Genomic DNA, 26,225 nt, shown 5'->3' on the forward strand with positions numbered 1-26,225 from the left:
CTTCCGCCGCCCTTGAATGCACCATCGGTTGACTGTTTTAAGCATCTCTTAAAAACACATTTATTCCAAAATTTACAGTGATTTGTCTTGCATATTTGTGTACTTGTTTTAAGCGCTTTGAGGCCTTTGCATAAAGCGCTCTATAAATACTTGCTTATTATTATTATTATACTGGAACAGTGCTGTGTGCATTATTTAATAGCGAAATCTTTTAATATCCTTGATCCAACTCTTTTAAGTTCAAATAGTGAAAATGTATACTCTGCAACATTTTCTACCATCATTATTCAAACTTTGTGAACATGCATGGGTTTTCTTTAAAGACAACGCAAAGGTCATCGTAAGTTTATCAATGCAGGGCAAATTATTGTACTGTACAATGCCATCATGACACTACATGGCTAGCTTTATTGTTCGGTACAGTCCCAGCAACTAACTTAATGTTAGGCCAACTGTTTGGTTGAGTTTGTGGGTTTGAATTTGCTACTGAGTGGGTAAATACACTTAATGTTAGATATTTGAACAACATTTTAGTCCACAATCGACACAAATAGGCCTTTTTGGAATCTGTTGCTTGTATGGCAACAAAATGCACTGATTGTTGTCTAAGTGGTAAGAAACCATACTGAACAGTTATATGCCTTCTTCAACTTTTCACAAGCTATGAACTGAGTTGGGCCTTTCCGTTGAGGTGTAGCCTTTACATACTGTTTGCCTCAGTAAGTACGGTTATTGTGCACTGCCCAGTAGGGTACTAGCAATTTAGTACTATAGTCAGTATTGCGAAGTTCGGCATACTGCGAAGTTCGGACACCCTAAGAAATACACGATTTCACCATGAAAACCTACAGGAAGAGCCAAATTTCACCAAAAAGTACGAAGCTACAGTTATTTTCTCTCCAAACTGACCCTTGTGCAAGAAATTACTTACATATTTGTCAATAAAATGACGAAGATCTATGAAGTCTGTTATAGTTACTGAAAGAGCAACTGCGCCACCAATTTTATCACCAGCGCCACACTGTGGGTTGCGTGTCCGAACTTCGCAATACTCTAGCAAAGAAATACCAGTTCCACAATCACGAAGAATCTTCTTGGAAAACAACGTGAAAACAGTTTGCAGGAAAGAAAGTTTGGCTGTGTATCGTACTATAACACAATTCTCCCACCATATGAAGTATATTTTCTGGTGATTTAGACCAGAAGATTTAGTTTTGGGGTGTTTTAAGTCTTAAGTGTCCGAACTTCGAAGTCACCATGCTACTAGTAGTACTGTACTGGAATAGGCATAGTTATACCTTTGGTTAACAGCAGGAATATCAAGTATTGTCTGAAGGCTAAACTAGATAATAAATTGTTGCTGCAAGAAGGACAGCACACATAACCAATGAACCAAACAGAGACTTCTAATAGGTAATACCAAAATAACTACCACAAGCATATCACCTAATATGACTTAGGCCTATGCCTGCCTAACTTAGGTTTGGGTCTCTGTTATTGTGTTACTGTAACTTCAACGTTTCCGCAAGGAACTGCTTATTGTGCAATCTAACAGTTAAAACAATCCGGGTACATCATTAATAACATCCGAGTCAAATAAACTATAACTCATGAAATGAATTAATTCTTAGATTTCATTGATACCTGCATGAAATGTAAATAAACATATTATACTTACACATTCAATATCAAGCAAATGTCTGCCAGTTTTTACGACGGAAGATCACGACTGGTTTCTGACTTTATGATCCTTTGGACAAAAACACAACATGACACAGTTGACGTTAATTTACAGACACACGTACGTTACACCTTCCACTGGATTTGGGATTTCATTTGATCTAAGTGATATTTAGACCTGACCAGCGCATAACCTTACAAATATTCCAGAAAGATCCTATGAAGTTTTTTTTTTTTCTGGTGATGGCGTGCTTGCACAATTTGTTGGGGGATTTGCTAAACGGTAAACCTTAATTTAGGGGTGACGAACATTAGGAGGGGAACATTTGAAAGGAAGGGAGATAGTAAGGAGAGTGGGAGGTGGTAAGGTGGTGGAGGGATGGGGAGGGGTTTGAAGAGGTATCGTGGTACATCAGTCGGTAACGTGATGGAGAAGGGATGAGAGCGAAACCTTAGACTAGTAGTAGTAAGTTGAGTCTCGTCTATCCGACATGCTCAGTGATTAACCTCCCCACGCACCACGATCTTGTGCAAGGTTTATTGCTTCCTCAAAATTCTTAATGTTAACGTCCTTAAATTGTGACTTTATATTTCCAAGCAAGGTAATCACGGGCCTTCATACTGGTTTAGCAGTATGTCTCAGTGCTTCTCTTAAAGCAACCTTTGCCGGAGCGTCCTCCTGGAGTCTTGCTACATGACCGAAAAATCTCAATCTTCTATGTGCGACTATGGATGACCAAGGTGTTTGGTTGGTTTCATTGTAGAGCTCATCGTTTGATAACCAATAATTATTGGTCCATCTAATGTTGAGAATATTCGAGGTAGTCTCCTTTGAAACGTGTCAACTTTGCGATCAAGATCCTTCGTTGTGCCCCACATTCCGCAATTGGACAAAAAAAAATACTCTTTAATTTAATAAAGCCTCAAAAATCCTAAGCTTAATGTTCCGGCTTATGTTTTTGCTTTTAAAATTAACTTGACATTATGTTGAAAGCACCGTTGGTTATACCAATTCTTCGGTCCCCAGCAATCTTCCAACATATTTACACTTCTTCCAACTTTCGTTTCCTTTTCTTGCCAGTGATTGAAAATTTCTCGGTTTTTGTGCAATTGGTTTTCAGATTCCTTCCTGTCAGTTTCTCAGAAACTCGTTTTTCGATATCTTGCAGTATATGCTGACCAGTTGATGCCCAAGAGATATCATCAGCGTATTATTGGTCTACTGTGAAAAAAATAGTTGGTGGTTGTGCTGTAATCATGATCAGCTAGCTGAGATGGCAGGATAACTGCATCGATATCATCTTTCAAAGAGTTGGCTAGGTATAGTTATAAAAATAGTACGTTTGCACTGTCTCCTTGTGGTGAACCAATGTTAGTGTTAAAAGGAAGTCCGAGTTTGCCCTCTAGTTTGGCGGTGTAGGAGACGTTATCGATTAGCAGTGATATCAGGTGAAGTCATGTGGGAAATCATAATGAATTTGGGAGACCAGAGGAGAGTTGCTTTGATGCCAATTGTTAGGAAAAGCACGATAAACTTATATGGTGAGTTGAACAAAATTAAACAATAACCTTCTAACATATCTAGTATTGCACATTTTCTATCATTTTGCTTCTCGGCGAATCACAAAAGTTGTATGGGACAGCTTGAACAAGAGCCTATGCCCTCTCGATGATATATGAAGCATTTCAATACCAACATGTCTTTTTTATGAATATTTCTTTCCTGACTTTATTGGCGGCAGTCACGACGATAATAAGGGACCAAGGAAGCAGCTGCCTCTCTCCTGCAGGCGCCCTAGAGGCCGTTAAAACCGAAAGGTGAGGGGGGGGGGGGAGGGGTTTCATTTTACCGGCCATCAGTAATTGCTAATGGATGCATAAGCCAAATAAATACGACGGTATCAAAAGTCTCTTTCTATCTCAAGTAAAGCACCCATATGTCAAAAGTCACACCTTGACGCAGATACAATGTGTCTGTATCAACTTACAAATAAATACTCTATCGTGTTCATGAAATTATTGTGATCAATTTTAATAACTTTAACTAGATCCTTGAAGCCGCAGTCGACCTTACTCTGAAAATTTCGGTATAAAGTCGAAATGTCGACATGCTAAGTCAAAATTTCGCAGTAAATACCAAACGTTTTAAAAATTTGTTATGGACCACTCGTCATCCTTAGCGTTGTTGCGTTCCGGCTCATATACCTCCCCGCCCGCTTAGTTGCTAGATTTAACAATTGCTATTTTGAGATTCAAAAGTTCAACTTTTGTGAGAAAAGTCGCAAAGGAATAATACGGCGAAATATCGTTATTGTGAGAAGGTCTTAAATTTTGACGATTTTAAGTGAAATATGTGAGATCAAATAATCTGAATTTCGAGAAAAGAGTTGAAAACTGAATGATTTGCCAAAAACTGAGATAAACAGCGAACACTTCAATGCAAAAATAGGCTTCCAGACAAAATGATTACACAAAGAAATTTTTCAAAAAATAGTCGAAATTGACTGTCGAACTTCGATGTTAAATGTGGACCCTCTATATCTACAATTTCACTTTCATGTGCACGAAATCACAATTTTGAGATACATTAATCGAATTTTGAGATATGACATTGGGGTATACATGTTGAAACTTCGAGAAAGCAGTAGTAACTTTGTTATTAACTCAGAAAATGGAAATCAAAATCAAATAAACGAAGAAATAACGTGCCAAAGACGAAAAATTAAACTGATGAAAACAAAAAATATACCCAGAAAAACAACATATTTTCGAAAGGAGTGTAGAGGACTTCACTTTTCTTAAATCGGAAGTGCGCCCTCATTTTTATAAGATTAATTACGATCGATAATCACTTTATCAATGTCATGACTAATACTAGGTCAAGAGACATTGGTTTCGATAGAACAATGGATGGTTTTATTCCGACGAACGATAAGCGAAATCTTTCACACAACGATAGAATATATAGCTACTTACGACTTACGACTTGGATTACGATATTCAACGGATCGACAACGCTTATACTTATGACGAAATTACGCTTAAACGGAAAACTTTTATTGTTTTTCCCTACTTTTATTCAATATCAAATCGGATACGTGTTGCCCTGCTTCCGGGCGAATTGTTTTTATGGATTAGGATTTTGATAGCGGAATTTGTGTTGGATTTTTAATTGGATCCTGTCTGTAGTATTCGTACGAGACGGCGACCTAGCGCAAATAGGACTGTAGTGTTTGAGGTGAGTGACGTACTTTTATCTTTCATATAATTTACCACCTAATAACCCTAGCGTCCAAAGTGGTGACCCCGACGTGATTCAGCTAGGTTGCCTTGAATACTTCCCATGTACTAAAAATCGCATAATTTTTTACTACTGTTTTTCGCATTGGAATAATATAATACTGTACATCATGGATCCAGAAAATTCCCACGAAACACAACAATCGCTATCCGCAGTTAGTATTAAATTACCTCCGTACTGGCCCAATGACCCAATTATCTGGTTCGCACAGGTTGAGGCGCAATTCGTAACGAGGAGAGTTACTAACGAGGATACAAAATATTCCTACGTGATATCGTCCCTACAACCGGAAATAGCCCAGGAAGTACGCGACTTGCTCATAAGTAAGCCAAGCGAACAACCCTATCAAAAACTAAAGGAGGAGTTGATTAAGCGAACAACGGCTTCGGAGCAAAAACGGCTCCACCAGTTGTTAATTTCTGAAGAATTGGGGGATCGGAAACCCACGCAACTGTTGCGCAAAATGCGTCAGCTGCTAGGAACAAACACCCTTCATGCGAACATTTTGAAACAACTTTTTGTTCAGCGACTTCCATCGAGCGCCCAACTAATTCTGGCGTCGATGAGCGACACCACACCGATAGAAACCGTAGCCGAGTTAGCTGATAAAATCATGGAAGTAACTCCTGCATATCCTCCCATCGCTGCCATACAAACATCCCAGGCCCAGGCACAAAAATCAGAAGTGCAACAACTAAGTGAACAAGTCCGTGAACTCACTGCCCAAATTGCTTCACTAAAGTCAGAGGTCAGGGAGCGCAGTCGAAGCCGATCTCGAAGCCGACAAAGATTCAGTTCCCAGTCAAATAATACCAGTAACGTCGACAGTGATATTTGTTGGTATCATCAATCATTTGGTGATAAGGCCAGGAAATGTAGAGCGCCATGCAAGTATCCAAGCAATTTAAAGCCGGAAAACGAACAGGCCAGCGTGTAACGGTGGCGAGCGTTGGCCAAAATCGAAGCCGCCTGTTTTACATTCGTGACAGAACCACCACGAAACGTTTTCTCATTGATACAGGGGCAGCGGTCAGTGTGGTACCCCCCGTACGTTGTGACCTATATAATCGCGGAAAGGGGCCATATCTTCAAGCGGCAAATCGGACCAAAATAGACACTTTCGGGCACAAGTCACTAACACTCGATATTGGTTTGCGTAGGAACTTTCCGTGGGTCTTTGTGATCGCCGACGTGGAAACTGCTATTCTCGGTTGTGATTTCTTACGATATTTTGGATTACTTGTCGATATTCGAAATAATACACTTATCGACAGGTTAACCAATCTCACTATTGAAGGCATCTCAACCGAAGAAACGTCCCTTTGTCCTATGTTTGCCACAACATCTAACGATTCACCTTATCATGCTCTATTAAAGGAATTCCCAGAAATTTTGCGGGTAACTTTTGAAGAAACACAGGTGAAACATTCGGTTACGCACTATATCAACACGATCGGAGCACCCATTTTTTCTCGCACACGTCGTCTACCGCCCAACAAGCTAACTATCGCTCGACAAGAATTTGACCACATGCTGCAACTTGGGATCGTCCGACAATCTAACAGCAATTGGTCATCCCCTCTACACATGGTGCCCAAAAAGAACGGAGATTGGAGGCCATGTGGCGATTATCGAGCCCTTAACAACGTTACCATTCCAGACCGCTATCCTATTCCACACATTCACGATTTCTCAACTTCACTGTCGGGAACATCAATTTATTCCAAAATTGATCTAGTGCGAGCCTACCATCAAATCCCAGTGGAAGACTCCGATATTTGCAAAACGGCCATCACAACCCCATTCGGCCTCTTCGAATTCAAACGAATGCCGTTTGGACTCCGCAATGCCGCCCAGACGTTCCAACGCTTCATGGACGAGGTAACGCGCGGTTTGCCATTTTGCTACACTTACATTGATGACGTACTCGTGGCCAGCAAATCCCCAGAGGAACATACCCGTCACCTTAAACAGCTGTTTGCCAGACTCGCAGATTACGGAGTGGTGATCAATCCAACTAAGTGTCAGTTCGGTGTTCCAGAACTCGAATTTCTTGGACACAAATTGAGCTCCAAAGGAATATCACCTCTCCCGGAGAAAGTGCAAGCCATAGCCGAATTTCCGAAACCAAATTCGTTACGCAAACTTCGAGAATATCTTGGACTTGTCAACTTTTATAGGAGATTCATCCCGGGATGTTCCAGTATTTTACACCCGTTAACAGACTTATTAGCCGGAAAGAAGCCAAAGTCAGCACCGATTGACTGGAATGACGAAGCATCCGAATCATTCGAGGAGAGCAAACGAGCGCTCGCCAACGCAACTCTCCTTTCGCATCCCGACTCATCCAAACCCCTTTCATTAATGGTGGACGCCTCGGATAAAGCCTTAGGAGGCGTGTTACAGCAAAATATTGAAGGAGTTTGGCATCCAATCTCGTTTTTCTCCCGAAAACTAAGCGAGACAGAATCGCGATACAGTGCATTTGGTCGTGAACTACTAGCAATATACTCGGCAATACGTCATTTCCGTCATATACTAGAGGGACGACAATTCTTCATTCTCACCGACCACAAACCACTAACATACGCGTTAAAAACTAGTACCGACCGCTACTCACCGAGAGAGATACGGCATCTGGATTTCGTTTCCCAGTTCACGGCGGATATTCGCCACGTCAGTGGAAAGGACAATGTCGTCGCAGACGCACTGTCTCGTTTAGGCGTTAACGCATTCCGTCAAGGTTTGCCCGCATCTACCCTGATCGACTTTGCTCAAATCGCTGCAAAACAACAACATGATATTCAGCTTCAGGAATTGAAGGACTCCACTGTCATGAACTTTCAGGAGATTCCGCTCCCATCATCACCTGGCACGATATGGTGTGATATGTCAACCGGTTCACCTCGACCGTTTATACCGAAGGTGTTTCGGAAAGACATTTTTAATTCACTTCACTCCATGTCGCATCCTGGAATCAGAGCAACACGGAAACTTATCACGGACCGTTTCGTGTGGCCCAACATAAACAAAGACGTCAGGTCCTGGGCTAAATCATGTGAGTCCTGCCAACGCGCCAAAGTACACCGACACACGACGACGCCACTTGGTACTTTTGCTGTCCCCGATGCTCGTTTCGAACACATTCATTTGGACATTGTGGGCCCACTCCCACCGTCAAGAGGATACAAATACCTCCTCACCGTTATCGACCGCTTCACTCGTTGGCCGGAAGCAATCTGTATTCCAGATATCACTGCCCAGACTGTCGCTGAAGCATTTGTCAGCAGATGGATTTCCATTTTCGGTGTGCCATCGACTATAACGACGGATAGAGGCGCTCAATTCGAATCTGCTCTGTTCAAACAACTGACCGCTCTTCTCGGCAGCAAACGAATACGTACGACTGCGTATCACCCGATATCCAACGGGCTTGTGGAACGCTTCCATAGGCATCTCAAATCATCCATCAAAGCTCAACGCGATCCTTCTAAGTGGGCCGAGGTTTTGCCACTTGTTTTGTTAAGCATACGTACAACGCTAAAAGCCGACCTCGGGTGCAGTGCAGCGGAATTAGTTTTCGGTACTACTCTTCGCGTGCCATGTCAACTGGTATCTCCTGTTCCTGACGTGAAAGAACTTGACCCTACAATTTTCGTCGACCGCCTGAAACGTCAGATGGCCGATTTAAAACGGACCGACACCAGGCCAAATCAACGACATGCGCAGCAGTCCGACGATCTTCAGCACTGCACACACGTTTGGGTTAGAGTCGATTCAGTGAAACGTCCACTGCAACCTCCGTACCGAGGGCCTTTCCGTGTCATTTCCAGGGGCGACAAAACATTTGTATTGGACATCAATTGCAAACACGACACAGTGTCGATTGACAGGTTAAAGGTCGCGTATGCTGAAGACGATGAACTTGTGGAACCGACCGAACCGCTTACTTTGCCCACGCCCTCTTTCGAGAACGACGAACTTTCAACCAAGACACGCCACTCTGACGATACGCCCACCGGACTCATACAGCCTGACCCCAAGCCACAGACCGTTACGCGATCAGGTAGGCGGGTTCATTGGCCAGTGCGATATAGGTGAAGAACTGTGTACATAAATGTTTTATATTACGTTTTGTTTTTCTTATCGATCACTCTTTTTCGCGAGTGATCTGGAAGGGGGCTATGTAGAGGACTTCACTTTTCTTAAATCGGAAGTGCGCCCTCATTTTTATAAGATTAATTACGATCGATAATCACTTTATCAATGTCATGACTAATACTAGGTCAAGAGACATTGGTTTCGATAAAAACAATGGATGGTTTTATTCCGACGAACGATAAGCGAAATCTTTCACACAACGATAGAATATATAGCTACTTACGACTTACGACTTGGATTACGATATTCAACGGATCGACAACGCTTATACTTATGACGAAATTACGCTTAAACGGAAAACTTTTATTGTTTTTCCCTACTTTTATTCAATATCAAATCGGATACGTGTTGCCCTGCTTCCGGGCGAATTGTTTTTATGGATTAGGATTTTGATAGCGGAATTTGTGTTGGATTTTTAATTGGATCCTGTCTGTAGTATTCGTACGAGACGGCGACCTAGCGCAAATAGGACTGTAGTGTTTGAGGTGAGTGACGTACTTTTATCTTTCATATAATTTACCACCTAATAACCCTAGCGTCCAAAGGAGAAAAACGAAGAAAATATAATCGTGAAAACGAGAATTCAAACAGAGAATAACCGAAAATTAAATTTGAACGAACGACTTTTGTTTTTAAACAATGGCCGTAGTCAGCTTCCTTAGTACACCTCGTTGAATGGTTGTAATTGAAAAAGAAAAGACTGCCAAATTATTGTCCCATTCTGCGTTCCATATCACACAGTTTTAAACTTGACGACACCAGCGAACTTTCCACCAAACATATGTTTCTGCCATGGTCGTTTGCAGATTCTTTTTGAAAGGAACGTGCAAGTTTGGTGATAGATGTCGTAATGAACATCCACGGAACACCTCTGGTAAGATGTTGCATCGCTTGTTTTAGGCAATCTAAAGTAAACTAACGTGATAAAGCTAATGCACTTATTATCGCATGTACTAGTTTCACGAGAATATACAGTAGGACCTTGTGCTTGTACATTTGTAGCTGTACGATTTTTAAAGGGTGTAAAGACTCGCACAAAGAAACGTCTAATGCCGGTAATCTGACCTAGTTTCGAATGAGGTGTAACAGAAGTGTTAAACACCACCATCGATCCCAGAAAATACACAGCTTGCTACCGTCGGTAATTAGACACTAGTGTACTGTACAGTCAGTACATACAGCTGCGGTCAATACCCACAGCACAGTATACAAACGATACAGCGATGGACATCTCAGGTCCAGCTAAAGATAACAAGGTACCACGTTTCATTTCTGTCTGCATTTTGTAGCGACACAAACAAAACATCACTTGCAAGCAACAGAAAGTTCACTTTTTCAGATGGCTGCACAAGGTTTGGGGCTAGTCTTTGGTGCCTTTAAGTTAGTAAGCAAGTCCAAAAGTGCCTGGGTTAGCCTAACTTTAGTCAGACATAGCTATGCCCCTGCATTGTAATGAAATCCTGGAATCTAATACAAGCTACTGTACATTAACACAAGACTGCCTTTTTCTTTTTCGGTATTGCAGTTACTAAAATTTTCATTAACTTTTAAAAGAGGAAAAAGATACTTTTACCATCCATTTCTCATCTGATACAGAATACAATGCGTACCCTTCCCAGGCAAACTGGCAGCAGGGCGGTAATCAGTACCATCCCAGATCACAAGACACATTTCAAGGCAGAGGGAGTGGACACCAGTCTTATTACAATCAGGGGAACAGCAGTGGAACAGCTTTTGGAAACCAAAACAGATTTGCAGCTCTGAGTGATGATTATCAGGCCAATAATAAAGGAAAGGGATCGGGACCAGGGGGATTTGGGGATGGTGGCAACGATGAGCCCAGACCGGGAGAAATATTGTAAGAAATATGTGAATATGTAATTATGTATGTATTGTTGGAAAATTAAAAGGTTTTCAGTATTGCCATTTGCCTCTCCAATCTGCCTCTTAAATCCTAGCATGAAATCTACTTTCTAAGAATGATTGGAAGGCTCATGGTCACTCTGTGACATCAAGAACTGTGAATACCAAAAGACCAAAAAAAAACAACCTTTCCACATTTTGTGTACTTTAGCAGTTTTAGAAAGGAACCCTAGTAAAATGGTCAACACTCGAGTGTTCCATGATCATTGTCTCCTTGGTTGAGTGTCTGTTCACCTGGTCATGAAGTAAATGGCCTCACACTCTGTAAAGACATGCTGGGTGGTTACTTTAGCTCAACTATACACATCATCAACATTTTTATACCTGAAATACTCATATCCTTCAAGACTAGGGTGCTAATTTATCTGTATAATTGAGTGAATATAAACGTTCTTCCAAAGTCACTAATGGGGAAGTGTACCAAATGTATGAGTAGAGTGCTTTGAGGATGGAATATAATTGATGTAACGGTTTGCACCTGATGAATACTCAAAATGCTTATTTCAGTCTCCCCAAGTAATATCCAAGCCCTAGCTGGGATATATCAGTAGAAAATACTCTTGCTTGTGAAGGATACATGTGTAGGTGTGTTCTTTTGTTCGTGGAATGCATTGTTTATACTGGTTACATCATTACAATGAAGCCTAACTGTCACGCCTCTGTGATATACATGTACATATATACATACATATATACAACAAAGTACCGGATGATATGTCAAGGAGCACCAGAAAGTTTGATTTGGCAACCAGTTAAGAGGTTTGGCTGGCAGACAGTGTTAGGACAAGAGAATCATTTCCAATTAATTCTTTTCTCCAATCAATCCGATTTTTTCCAATTACGGAAGGAGAATTTGCCGTACGTGAAATGAAATTTTAAATCTTTTCCCTTGTTTGATCAACAGAGAATCTATCAAACGAGATGCAGAGGAATGGGATGTCAGCAAAATGTGGCCGTACTCTTGCTACAGACCCAGCAGGGCTCAAGGAGATGTTCCAGGTAGGAATGGGCACAGAGTTTATCATAGAAGTCTAGTTAGGTGCTTCCAGATCCTTTTACAGAATGTATTACTATGCTCAGGGGTAAATGCTCTTGAATTGTACATTCTCATGATCTAGTTAAAGGAGAAACAATCACAACCATCATCACAAACACACTGTATATACGTGATGGTAAAGTTCATGATGAAAAAGAAACCCAAATAGCTTTGAAATATTTGATTCAGTTTGGGAGATACCAATTGTTTTTAGTTAGGTAGCTTGATCAAGTCTAAAATGTCATCATAGAGCCACTAATGCTTCATTAATTAAACATTTCTCTTGATTGATTTCTACAGTAGATATGTCATTACCGATTAGATAGTCATTATAGAGTGACTATAGTTTTCAGAGATAACGGTGAAATGTAGTTGGTTCTCGGAGTGTCATAGAGGAAAAAAAAAAAATTAAACTTAAATAATAAAAATATAATATAGAGGAAACTGAGTGCAAACATTGTACTTGTGTTTCTAGTATAGTTGCCCTTGTGGATTTTGTACTCATTTCAGAAATCTAGTAGATATACAGTACTAAGACAAGATTTAGTACTCAAACTCAATGACCGTCTTGTACTTGTACTGACAAGAATTGTACTCGTTTCAGAAATCTAGTAGATTTATTAGTACATGATTTAGTACTCAAACTCACTGAGCATCTCGTACACATACTGAAGAGAATTGTACTCGTTTCAGAAATCTAGTAGATATACTAGCACATGATTTAGTACTCAAAATTCACTGAGCATCTTCTACTCATACTGACAAGAATTGTACTCGTTTCAGAAATCTAGTAGATATACTAGCACATGATTTAGTACTCAAACTTCACTGAGCATCTTCTACTCATACTGACAAGAATTGTACTCGTTTGGGAAATCTTGTAGATATACTGGCACATGATTTAGTACTCAAACTCACTCTGAGTACTTTTAGTGAGGGGAATTGCACTCATTCTCATTCTCTGTTGTACTCCGTCCTAACTGACTGTTTCCATGGATATTGATCTGAAATTATGAAAGATACCCAGGCACTCCACAGTGTCAAGACAATTGCACCAAGAAACTTTCAAGTTTGATGAAAATATCAGGTAACAGGTCGTATTTGACCGTGGTTTTTGTCTTCCCGTCTGTGATTAGGTCTACAAGATTTGTCACCTGAAGAATTGAGACTGGAAGCATACATAGCAGCAAAGGAGAACAGATTCGAGACTTACGTAAGTAGCACACAGGTTTTGAGGAGAGTCACAGAAACTACCATTCAAAAATAAAAAAATTTGTTAAGCAAACGAATGTAAAATAAAATACATAAAAAAAATCAGAAATAATTCATAAAAGGAAAACATCAACAGAGCTGGCCAACTGTTCTTCGTAAGAACCATTGTCCATTAGAAGTACTGGATTGTCACCTCTGTGGAAAAATTGTTGGCAAACAGTGTGCTTGCAAGGATTGTTCACAAAAACTTCAGCGAGGTTTTCCAATCTTTGAGTGATTTCTGTTAAAAAAATTAAAATTTATTTTTTAAATATTTTTATATATATATATATATTTATATATATATATATATATATATATATATATATATATATATATATATATATATTTATATATATATATATATATATATATATATATATATATATATATATATATATATATAATTTTTAGCCTCTGAAGAAGATCCTGCTAGGATCAAAACGTCAGGCCAACTTACTTTTACACATTCTCTTACACAGGCTCTCTACTGGATAAGCAGTTTGCTACCAGTTTTATTTTATTTTTTATTTTTATTAAGATATGTTGGTGTGTGTAAGTAAGTGATCTGCTTTGTTGAGTTTGTGCGTGGCTGGGCATTGTCTTAATATTCACAGTTTTAATCTGTAAAACTAACATTTAGTCAACGAAACAAATGTTGGCAATTTTGTATCCTTTGTTTTACCTCTTTACAAAATCCAACCTATATGATAACCTTTGTCTTATGTAGTTTTGTACTATAATTTTGAACCTGTCCGGAAATGCTAACCTGTCAAATAAGAAAGTTGGCTGTCTAGCCACTCAAAATTACTTTTAACCTAATTCAACTATTTACTTTTTTCCTTGCTTTGTAGAAAAGTGCTGTCAATCTCTCAACAGATGCTCTGAAGAGAAAGCTGGAAATGATGAAAAAACCATCAGGGGAATTGAAAAACGCTCTTGTAAGTTAGGAGTTACTTGTGAGCTCCTTTTTTGAGCTAATATCGGTAAATTTATGACACTATATTATTTTAAATCCTATATCATTTCCTGTTCATTAACTTGGACTGGGTCAATTTTCATTATGGCCGATAAAAAACAGACAATTGTAACATTTTCAAAATTTCTGATTTGCTATTAATATTAATAGAAAGAAGCATTTCAATTTCCAGGTGACCAAACACGATTAAACAGAATTGGGCGGAAGTTTCAACACCTTGTTACCGCGAACAATGCAACTTGAGTCTCCATATGTACTGTCATGCTTTGACACTTTTAGGCTTCCTTCACCCTTGTGATTTGCTAGTAAATTAGAAATGACTTTTAAAGGAGCTGTCTACAACTGGTTGCTAGGTTCTTGCATTTTAATAGCAAACCTTTAATAAGATTAATGAGTAAAGGTCTTAGGGAGGGAAACATGCTTTAATAGACCGTGGTCGTTACATGCTTATTGAAACTTGAACATGCATGACCATTTTATGACTTTCTAGCTTATTTAAGGGCTAGGTTTATTGGCTGTTATTAAAAAAAGCAATGGTAAGTTTTGTTCTTTGGCCTGAAATGTAGTCTGCCTATAAATTTTTGGACTGTAAACATTTGTAGAATCTTTTTTTTCAAATGTTTGCAAAGTCTGGTAGTTACAAAAAGCAATCTGGTAATAGTGAAAAGTTACCTAGCAACAGCTGAGTGTATTTAAAACATCTGTGTCTGGTAACAGTGAAAAGTTACCTAGCAACACCTGAGTGTATTGAAAACATCTGTGTCTGGTTTTATGTATTATTGTTTAATTCATCAGCATGGTGCATGTAATAAAAATCAGTCATAAAATTTGGAACATTTTTAAAAACGGTTTGCTGTTACTTAAATTGTCTCACTTTCTCATTTCTCAAATTACACAAATCCTTTATGAGATCTGCCAACATTCTGGAAATATTTTTTCCTCCATGAAGCAAATATGATAGATACTGTTACAGTATTTTACTGCTTTTGTACATTGGTGGATTAGTTTTCCAATTAACACCTATGTGTGTACAGCCAATCCTCACGTGACAGTATTTCGAGAGAACCGTTTTGTACACAGTTTAATATGTCGAGCAATGTCATCATGCATGATACAGCCCAATGAATGATGTATCTTGTGGACCGGGAAATCCTATGGTTAGGGTTAAACCCTAACCCGAGAAATACTGCATCATGCAATACCCTACTTCTTGAGGCAATGCAACTTGCAACATAATAACTTGTCTTTAGAGATGAAAAACACTTGAGGTCTTGGTGGTGTGTGTAGATTTGTGTTGCATATTCATGAGTACTGCATTGTCTTTAAACTGCGACAATATGAATGATGACTTTAGGCAGACGTTCGGTTGTGATGAGTCAACGTCCAAAACAAAATTATAATTTGAGAGCTAGTATTCTTTTCATATGCTTTTCTGGTGTTACAACGTTTATAATCTGGGTCATTTGTGTGGGGGGGGGTGGGGGTCTAAACCTTGAGGGGCAATGGGACATGTGTCTTTGATTTAAAGGGGTTGAATCTAAAGTTTCCGAAAATTCTTCAACAGTTATGATCCTCTGTTATAAAGTTTCCAGTATTCGAATATTTTTTTTTCTTGTTCTTCAACAAAAGGGCAATATTTCATTCCAAGTTTGTTTCATTTTTTGACAAATGGGAACTTTTTAATTTCAAAAAATGGAAAAGAGTGTTATTTTGCCAAAACTGGACATTTCTTTGTTATGAAAAGGGGGTACATTTGAGGTTTATTACAAAGCTTGGGGGGTATGTACCTCCTGTGCTGTTCAACCCACTACCCTTGCTAATACATTGTGTTTGTATCTCATATTCTCCTTACTCTTAACTTATTTATGAACATTCTTTTTTTATTAAATCGTTCTTTCTCAACACATGTTTTTCAGATTTCATTGTACCGAGGGCAGCAGAAGACTGGTTCATTCGGTGGTCAGTCCATTTTTGGCATGCAAGATATTTCAACTTTGGAAATATTTACAAAAAGGTCGGTAGATTTTATACTGCCTTTTCCATTTTAGCCCAAGATGATGTGTATCGTAAATTAAGATATGGGAATCATCGCTAGCCTCTTTATTTGCTTAAATTGCTGTCAAATTCTGACAATGGAGAGTGAAAAATAAGGATTTTTTATGATGTGGTGCCATATTACAACAGATAGTTTAAGATACAGAGGGTAGGGATCATGTGGACTCTATTTACACTTTGTAAAAAATTGTCTGAAAATTTACAATTGACCTTCTGACCTTAATTCGCCCCCCCCCTTCCCACCCCTTCATTTCCTCTCTAATGTATGATGTCATTAAAACACAGAATTCAGATACCCCTATGGCTTCTCCCAAATGTTGGATTTCAATTGAAAACTAAAAAAAATTAAATTATACACTACCCCATGTTTCCTTAGTGGATGGTCACCGGTTTTAACTTGACATATATTTTCTGGTATATCTCCATCTAGTGGTTCAACGTTATTCAAAACTTCCAACACGAGTGGGACGCTTTCATCAACCTCTCCTCCAGCTGGGCTCTTCAGCAACCCTTCATCAGCAAGTTCATCTTCTGGGGTTTTTGGCAGCACCACTCTAGGCACTGGTTTTGGTACCCAGCCAGTGACACCATCATCACCACCGCATGGCTTATTTGGAAACCCATCGGGTGCTACTAGCAGTTTTGGTTCCACTGCACCATCATCAGGGTTTGGCAACAGTGGTGGACTGTTTGGGAAACCAGACTCTCAAAACACTGGATTATTTGGCCAACCAGCCCAAACTGGGACAGGTCTATTTGGGAAGCCAGGGCCACCAGCCGGAGCACCATTTGGACAATCATCATCGCAGAGTGTGGGCCTATTTGGTAAACCTGCCCCATCAGGTGGTGGAGGTCAAAGCAGTAACGAAAAATGGTACACTCCAATCAGTGAGCTAACCGCCGAGGAAAAGGAGCAGTTTGAGGCACCATCATTTACTTTGGGCAAAATACCAACCCGTCCCCCGCCATTAGAACTGGTCAATACTGCTGCATGAAAAGGAGGGGCAAAACTGGTGGGCAGAAGTTGATTGCAATCCCTGATCTGTAGGCAGAACCGGCTGTGTGCCTGCAACATCAGGGCAAGCTGTGACCTGTATGTCCCAACAACATCATAGAGAGACCGATGTGTGTCTGCAACATCTTAACAAGCAACGTGAATGTTTAGTAGTGTCTGCAACATCATTGCAAGCAGTGACATGACTGTTTACTAGTGGCTGCAACATTATGGCAAGCAGTGACATGTTTGTTTCGTAGTGTCTGCAACATCATGGCAAGCAGCCTGAATGTTTATTAGTGTCTGCAACATGGAAAGCAGTGACATGACTGTTTACTAGTGGCTGCAACATCATGGCAAGCAGTGACATGAATGTTTAGTAGTATCTGCAACATCATGGCAAGCAGTGACATGAATGTTTAGTAGTGTCTGCAACATCATGGCAAGCAGTGAAATGAATGTTTAGTAGTGTCTGCAACATCATGGCAAGCAGCGTGAATGTTTAATTTAGAATGTTTAGTGTCTGCATCATGGCAAGCATTGGCATGACTGGTAGTGTCTGCAACATCATGGCAAGCAATGACATGACTGGCTGTGTCTGCAACATTATGGCAAGCATTGACATGACTGGCTGTCTGCATCATGGCAAGCATTGACATGACTGGCTGTGTCTGCATCATGGCAAGCATTGGCATGTGTCTGCAACATCATGGCAAGCATTGGCATGACTGTGTCTGCAACATCATGGCAAGCATTGACATGACTATGTCTGCAACATCATGGCAAGCAGTGACATGACTGGATGTGTCTGCAACATCATGGCACCCAGGGTATGATGGAGGGACACAACAGCAGCCGTTTGACCCTACAAGGGTCTAAAACTATGCCCTCTCCCTCATCTTTTTGACATGGTGTACTCTCTTGAGTAATAAACAGTCAACCTAGCATATGTGGGCTTTGTGGTGCAATATATGCTTCTAAGATATTACTCCAACAATTGGAAAACCAAATAAAAGTACTAAAAACGAAAAAGAAAGATGAGAAATGATAAGTAAGAAATGAATGAGAAGACTCATAAAATAACTGATTTGTTTAGTAATTTTCTTTTTTAATTTATTTGTTAATCCAATCCCGCTGCAGTAAATCGATAATGCTTTATATCTATTGTTTACATTTTGTACATTTATTTGTAATTAACATCCAAGTTAACTAACGACTTTGTCGTAAAAATGTTAAGATAATGTGATATCATGCAAAAGAAGGAATCGAGTGAATGAAGAAAACAATTTCTTTTTTATAAATTTGACAAACTATTAATTTCTGGCAATGAATTATTCACTAGAGATGGTAGTAACTGTATCACAATGTCTTAACTGTTATTTTTTTACATATTTTTTATTACTTGTCCTTGAATTGGTCTTACAATTGTCAAATTTCTTCTTTGATACTAATTAAAGACAAACAGAGATTTATATATCGATTACTTCTTTGTCAAACGTTTATGTACTGTGGAACACAACAAACGAACTGGACCGAAAAACATTTTAACATGGAAATGTACCTAGATACATCACTTCTCTCTCAGGAAGCTGAGGTTTGTAGATTTGGAATTCTCTACCGTTATAGTACAGTACATACAAAGATTAACTATGCAGGCAATACTGTACCTCTCGCCATTGGCCTTACATGAAGCATCGTTTCAAAATGATATTAAATTCTCATTTATTATAATGGAGAATGCATAACTACCAATGATAAGATGTGATTGGAGAAAGGTTCCCAACTTAATCGAGTCTTGCTCGCTCCAGGGTTCATACACTTCCCGACTGACAAAGGTGGTCCCATAGAACACAGCAATAATTTTGGAACTTTTCCACGAAGACAGAAAGATCATGAAGACACATTTTTAGGAAATCGTTCTATTTTCCATGTTTTCGACATATTTCTCATTTTCCAAGACTCCCCTACATCTGCAGATTGATTCTCCATGACAACCTTGTTGTGTCTGTTATTTGGAACCAATTGTTTCTGTTTATTAACCTTTCATATCCATAGACTCATAGAGACTTTTTCTTGTGTTGCAACCTGACAAAACCAGGTGATGAATACTACAATGAAATCATTTACTATATAGGTATTAACAAATTATTCTTTTAATAATGTACAAATTAATAATTACCAAAAAAATTATATATGTATATTGGTACTGTTCATCTCCATCTTGAAACCAAATCTACTTCAAAACCATGCAATGCCCCCCCCCCCTACAAAGCAAGAAAAAAAGAAGAGGATTCTATACAGAAATATGTGTGACCGTATAAGTATATGCCATAGATATAATTTTATAAATCTTTCGATCGAAGGACCAACATGAAAAGGTTTCCACTTCGTGCTTATATATGCTATTTGAGTCAAACCTGGTCTGCTATGGCTACACTAATCCAAGAAAGTAGAAAACTTTGCATGTTGGTAATATTTCTATATCTATTCCACTTTTCAAGATATTCACCAATAAAATATATTAAGTCTGGAACGCTCCTTTAAGGCTTCATCGACGATGAAGTCGGTTCCTCAGTGCAGGTTAAATGTTAACGTTTTATAGAAGTCTAATAATTGAGAAATATGACTGTTTAATGATTCCTGGCTCATCAAGTAAAGTGGCTGTACTACCAGTCTAACACAGAGATCACTAGGGTCTTTAGGTCAGATGCAAGACAGAACACAATAAATAAAACACTAAGACCAGTATGGCCTCTATTGTATATTCCTTACAAATCTTGTGTTGAATGTCATCCAAGGATATTCTCTGTTGTCCGTATCAAGTTTAATGAACACGTCTTGGACGAGTTTATTTAAATTTATGACATTAAGGAACATTAACATTTAGGCCGCATTGAAAATTATTCAGGAAATGACATTGTTTGTAAGGTTAAATATCTTGAAAACTGAGATAAATATAGATACATGACTAGAACTGAAGTTTGTATTATTCTTGAACTATTGACATATTTACTTTATTCAGACTAAAATCCAGTCTCAAGTCATCATTTCAAGGGAGTGAAGACTCGCGGACAGGAAACGTCTGATGCTGGTAATCTGACCTAGTTTTGAATGAGGTGTAACAGAAGTCTTAGACACCACTATCGATCCCAGAAAATACACACAGCTTGCTACCGTCGGTAATTAGACACTAGTTGTACAGTCAATACATGCAGCTGCGGTCAATACCCATAACACAGTGTTCATAGCAGCGATCGACATCTCAGCAGGGAGTTGTTATGGAACTCCCTGATCTCAGGTCCAGATAAAAGATAACAAGGTATCATGTTTCATTACTGTCTGCATTTTGTAGTGACAAGAAGAAAACTCACTTGCAAGCAACGGAAAGTTAACTTTTTTTCAGAGGGCGACATGCGGTTTGGGCCAGTCTTCAATGCCTTTAAGCTAAATAAAGTTTGGGGGTGCGGTGGGATGTGGGAGAGAGGCAAGAAGGGGCTTATTACCAATGACCTTTTGACTACATAAAACTTAAACTTTATAACTTTGTCATTGAGCATGCCATTAAACTTCATATGCAAATTGGTGTGGTATTTTAACCTTACTTGACCTTACTGGCATAAGTTAGGGGTAAGAGGGGTAATTAAAAAAAAAAAAATTACAAAAGGATGAATATTTTGGCAAATACTTAACTCTGAAATATCTTTCTCATAAATTTTTGTTAAAATATTTTTTTAGTGTTTTCTTTTTTTCCCCCCTGCTTTGGCTCAAGTCTGCTATTTTTCAGAACTGGCTTCTCTATTTTACAAGATGTTCCTTCCATTTCACAAAATATCAAAATCATTAGAGGTTTATCATATAATACTTTATTGCTATCACCCTGAGTTGTTTAAACTGCTTCATCTCTCTCTGTCTCCCTCACACGAGGCACCATTTATTGATCAGTTCTAATCTCTCTAGCCGTTGCTTTCTATCTTCTGAATAAAGGCACGCGGTTTGAAATTTTTCAGAAATGAATTTCCTCCGCTAAAATCCAGAATGGCGTTGAAGGCCCTCACAGGAAGCAAACTGTAGAAGACGCAACAGAAAAATAACAGAACATAAACTAATGGGAAACATGACGAGGATTCAGTGCTACATTGCGATATCAATGTTTGCTCAGTCTTGAGTTCCTTTATAGCTTGTTGTTATTCAATAAACATCCTGTCATAGAAACACTAGTACTTTCCTGTTTTAAAATTGAGCTAGCTTTCAGAAAAGTTCCTTGAATGTCAAAACCCAACATTTAACATTTCCTATAACGTTACAATTACTATGGGATACTGTAGGGTACATAAAGATGAGGATAAATCTACTTGTTACATGTTTCAGTAGCTTACAGAAACAGAATATTAAACTTTGATATCAAGATAACATATTTGCAAGTTTCTGAGGTGTGTGCGGTTTTGAAAGTTATTTTATCTCCTAACTAAATCTACTGTTTGAGGGTCTTGTATAGCCTGTTTCTACTCGTCAACCAATCCCTCCAAATTTACTAGTGCAATAGTATGTAAGGTTAGTACAGTACAAAGGTTCCCTTTTTTTTCTGTGTTATTGAAAGAGCTGTAATAAGTGCTGTTTACAGAGCTTTGTGGTTTAGTGACAAAGAAAACTTTAGCCCCAATTCTTAGATATGCAAAGTAGGCTACATAACTCTACTACGAGACTATGAAAATACTGTCAGCACTAATTGAGCATTGATGAGAAGCAACGCTGTAGTCAAGTCCACTTATCCTGAGTCCAAGCAAAGTCCACTATCTCAGGGCCACTTCAGAGTCCAATACCCTCAGAGTCCAAGCCTAGTCCACCATCTAAGAAGCCTAGTCCACTATCTCAGAGCCAATTCAGAGTCCAATACCCTCAGAGTCCAAGCTGAGTCCACCATTTCAGAGCCAATTCAGAGTCCAAGCCTAGTCCACCATCTCAGATCCAGTTCAAAGTCCAATACCCTCAGAGTCCAAGTTGAGCCCACTCAAGGTCCAGAGAGCCCGATACTGAGCAGAGTCCAGGGAATGCTCACAGTAACACTGTTTGGTGTTCACTGGGAGTGAATAATGCCGTGTGGGGAGGTGCAAATAGGTTAAGAGGTTGGACAGAGAAAGCCGATACTACCAATAGGCCAGCTTTCTTTCTCTCTATTGGGAAATATCTCTTCCTGGTATCCCAGGTTGGCCCTTTGATCATTTCAACCCTGATAATACCACTGACTGGTCGACTCAGTGCAGGCTCAAACTGAATGTTGATGTTTGTCGTAACAAGTAAAAGACTTCATCAAGAATTTTAAGTCTACTGAGAGCAACCAAATTTCAGCAATATAGTTTCATTCAAGCTCCTGTAAAAAAGAACTGACATAGCAAGCACACTTGCTCCCTTTTTTAAATTCCTTTTCTTATTTTTTTTGGTTACAAAAATAACTAGTCAATGTGATAAATATTTATGAGTGAAGCAGAGAAACCATCCGTGCAAGTGGATCACTCATTGCCCAGACCCCTTCCTACCTATGACCCCTTCCCACCTATGACCCCTTCCCACCTATGACCCCTTCCCACCAATGACCCCTTCCCACCTATTACCCCTTACCACCTATGACCCTCTCCCTCCTATGACAGGGTATCTCTAGTATCTTTGAGTAGAGCAATGTGTGTTACTGTGTTAGTTAATTGAAAGCACTTACGATTTAATAGTGAGGATGTACTGAGCGTGCCAGGGTACGTAAATCATTCTCTGGTTTGTGAGAACTCCTTTCATAATAGCCTGCACTGCAATCTCTGGCTTCAGGGGTGCTGGAAGTCTGGCAAAATAAACACACACACACACAAAACATAATAATAACAAGAAAACAATATTCACATTTGTGTAGAACTTGCCAGAATCTAGAAGAACCTCACTTAGAAACATTGCATTAGAACTATTTAAGATACCTGAAACAATTCTGTGGTGGTGGTGGTGCTATGGTTCTTGTACTACATGGTTACCACGGTGGTGGTGCTATGTTTCTTATAATTCATGGTTGCCATGATGGTGGTGGTGCTATGGTTCTTGTAGTACATTATTACCGTGGTTGTAGTACATTATTACCGTGGTTGTGGTGCTATGGTTCTTGTAGTACATTATTACCGTGGTTGTGGTGCTATGGTTCTTGTAGTACATGGTTACCATGGTGGTGGTGCTATGGTTCTTGTAGTACATTATTACCATGGTGGTGGTGCTATGGTTTCTGTAGTACATTATTACCGTGGTTGTGGTGCTATGGTTCTTGCAGTACATTATTACCGTGGTGGTGTTGCTATGGTTCTTGTAGTACATGGTTACCATGGTGGTGGTGCTATCCATCTTGTAATACATGGTTACCCTGGTTGAGGTGCTATGGTTCTTGTAGTACAAGAAGGATATGCAGTAGATATATAATGAATGACATCATCAGTCTTTTATGGATCAAAAAAAAAAAAGAATTTTTGCTAGGCTCCCACTTCCAAATGTCTGGCAACACCACTGGCTCCCTCCCCCTAACCCCCCTTCTACCCATCATTCATTCCAACTGATTTGGGTCAAGGCCTACAGGTCTTTAAGGTATAATTTGTAAGATTTTGTACCTTGAAACACAGTCTTGGAACATTCCAGTCCCCAAGTAAGATGGGCACACCAAGGTAAGATGAACTCCGTATCTCTTAAGCTGCCTTAATTCATACTGTAAAGCCTCGGTAAATCCGATTACAGCTGACTTGCTAGCACAGTAGTCGGCTAATCCATTCATGCCCACCACTCCAGCCAGGCTGGCAATATTAACAACATGGCCATGGTTTCTGTTCAGCATATCTGGAAGGAATGCCTTCGTGAGCTGTTCGGTAATAAAACAAGAGCAAAGATGAATAACAAAAATACGGTAATCATCGAAGGACTGAGAATTTGATCAATTCAACAAATTGCAAACGTTTACATAGCATCCATACTTCTGTTTCAATGTGCAACATACTAAATCAACATCTTTGAAAACAACTTTCATAATTTCAAAGTTATATCTAGGCAGGAAACTAAAGAAACATTGTTTTGAGAACACATTATTCTCAATCAGCGGTTGCATCAAATACTATCACTCATTACTTTCATTCCTAAGGGTATCAATTCAGTTGGGAGGTCCTATCTGAGTAAAATGAAATCAAGCATAGGCTTACTGTATAATTAAACAGTACACAGCTTAGGCCTGGTAAGAGAAAGCTTATTATGTTTCACCCACAGAAAGTGGTGTAAGTCACACCCTGTGCAGCGGTATAAGTTAGGCAAATATTGACTTATAAGGGTATAGAGGCTAGGCCTACATAAATATGTAACAGGTTTGAGGTTACACAGGCCTAGGCCTGGTTAAGCATAAGCTCGCCTACAGTCCGAGCTATTGAATTGTACAGTGGGTTAATTCATTACCCAAATATATGCCATAGTATTGACTTCAAAGACATTGTCAACTACATCATCTGAACTTTCAAGAAGGGGTTTCCCACTAAGTGTTGCCGCGTTGTTTACGATAATGTCAATCTGACCAATATCTGTCTTTATTCTGTCAACCACAGAATACAGTTCATTTCTGTTACTCAAATCACAAGTGTATGGATAGGCTGTGCACCCTACAGCTTTCAGCTTCTTTAATGTTTCTTCGTTCCCGGCACGGTCACAGTCAATTAAAACCAAGTTTGCCCCTCTTTTCCCAAATTCCAAGGCAAGATTTCTTCCAAGGCCATTTCCTGAGCCGGTTATAAGGACAGTCTCACCATAAATGAATTTATCGGGTGCTGCAAAAATGAATCTAAACAAGGAATGAATGACAGCCTTTACAATACGGTATAATAACACGGTAAGCTCAATTAGTAAGGCACACAGTTGGAATATAACGTTAGTCGGAAGAGTGGTGTCAATAGACATTGAGAATTTCCCACGTTCTGAATTATCGAGCTCTTCGAAAACGCACGAATCCTTTCTCCCGTTTCCCGTCATGAGAATGATCTTCAAAGAACGATATTTGAAAAATCCTGGGACTAATAATGTCTTGTAAACGTCTGGTGATACTTCACAACAGCGTAACGTTACGAAACACAATCACACTTCGGTGTTGACATTTCAATCTTCGTATAATGTATAGCATGCATACTATACCGTGTTTCTGCGAGATAATGATTTCAGTCACGTGACCCCAGATTACGTCACACATTGTTTAGTGGACTATTCCTAACCCTAACCAGGCTCAAGTGTAACGGCCCAGTGATAACCGTGCTGGGGTGGGAAGGGTGAATGGGTTGTCCTATCTCTCATAGCCATGATTTTTAATCGGGTGGAAAAACAGGATAATGGGGAAAAGAGTAAATTATCATCAACCGACATACGGCGGGTAAAGAAACATATTTCAGTGACTTGACGCAAAAGATGCATAACCCGTTTGTCAACTAGGCATTGAAGACTCGCCCCAAACCGCGTGCGGCCATCTGAAAAAAAGTTAACTTTCTGTTGCTTGCAAGCAGGGGCGGGATTTGAGTTGTGAAAGTGGGGGGGGGGGGGCAAAACCTGCCAGCAAGACTATCTAAGGGGAGCGCCACCATCAGTTGGCGCGTAGCGTACAAGAAATTTTTTGGCTTTACAAACCCTCCAGACGGCCGGAAACGGCACTTCCCGAGTGCTCTAAGCTGCATGTACCCATCCTTGAAATGTGGATCTCATGTCTGCAGTTCTATCTAGATAGTTAATTATCGTTTAACAATTTGAAGAGGATTGATAGTAAAACATATGGTCAGATGGTGATGTACAACTTTTGTTATACGTCACT

General features: G+C 39.4%; 4 protein-coding genes across 11 annotated transcripts in view; 2 read left to right on the forward strand and 2 right to left on the reverse strand.

The window, feature by feature from the left end:
- Window positions 1–1,835, reverse strand: part of LOC139954802 (dyslexia-associated protein KIAA0319-like protein) — a 71,354-nt gene extending 69,519 nt beyond the window's left edge. For 5 of the 8 annotated variants that reach the window (XM_071954747.1, XM_071954746.1, XM_071954745.1 and 2 more), the window contains exon 1: window positions 1,679–1,834. The gene's annotated coding sequence lies outside the window, so the exon portion shown is untranslated. Of the gene's footprint in view, window positions 1–1,678 lie in introns of all 8 variants that reach the window. The other 3 variants (XM_071954742.1, XM_071954743.1, XM_071954740.1) reach the window with 1 other exon arrangement.
- A 3,255-nt stretch (window positions 1,836–5,090) lies between these two features.
- LOC139984525 (uncharacterized) lies at window positions 5,091–5,918 on the forward strand. Its single transcript, XM_071998437.1, has one exon. The coding sequence runs from the start codon at window positions 5,091–5,093 to the stop codon at window positions 5,916–5,918; it is 828 nt and encodes a 275-aa protein (XP_071854538.1).
- Window positions 5,919–9,818: 3,900 nt separating this feature from the next.
- LOC139984352 (nucleoporin NUP42-like) lies at window positions 9,819–18,863 on the forward strand. The gene is made up of 7 exons (XM_071998225.1): window positions 9,819–10,016; window positions 10,739–11,000; window positions 11,970–12,064; window positions 13,238–13,314; window positions 14,207–14,293; window positions 16,248–16,345; window positions 16,817–18,863. Exons 1-7 carry the CDS (start codon window positions 9,935–9,937, stop codon window positions 17,379–17,381), a joined length of 1,266 nt encoding a protein of 421 aa, XP_071854326.1. The 5' UTR covers window positions 9,819–9,934; the 3' UTR covers window positions 17,382–18,863.
- Window positions 18,864–21,156: 2,293 nt separating this feature from the next.
- LOC139984353 (epidermal retinol dehydrogenase 2-like) lies at window positions 21,157–25,536 on the reverse strand. Its single transcript, XM_071998226.1, has 4 exons — window positions 24,836–25,536; window positions 24,010–24,254; window positions 23,091–23,207; window positions 21,157–21,445 (listed from the first exon to the last, which is right to left on the reverse strand). The coding sequence occupies exons 1-4, from the start codon at window positions 25,400–25,402 to the stop codon at window positions 21,334–21,336; spliced, it is 1,041 nt and encodes a 346-aa protein (XP_071854327.1). The 5' UTR covers window positions 25,403–25,536; the 3' UTR covers window positions 21,157–21,333.
- Window positions 25,537–26,225: the final 689 nt, after the last annotated feature.

The sequence above is a fragment of the Apostichopus japonicus genome, chromosome 17, assembly GCF_037975245.1.
Source record: "Apostichopus japonicus isolate 1M-3 chromosome 17, ASM3797524v1, whole genome shotgun sequence".
In the NCBI taxonomy this organism is placed as follows: domain Eukaryota; kingdom Metazoa; phylum Echinodermata; class Holothuroidea; order Aspidochirotida; family Stichopodidae; genus Apostichopus; species Apostichopus japonicus.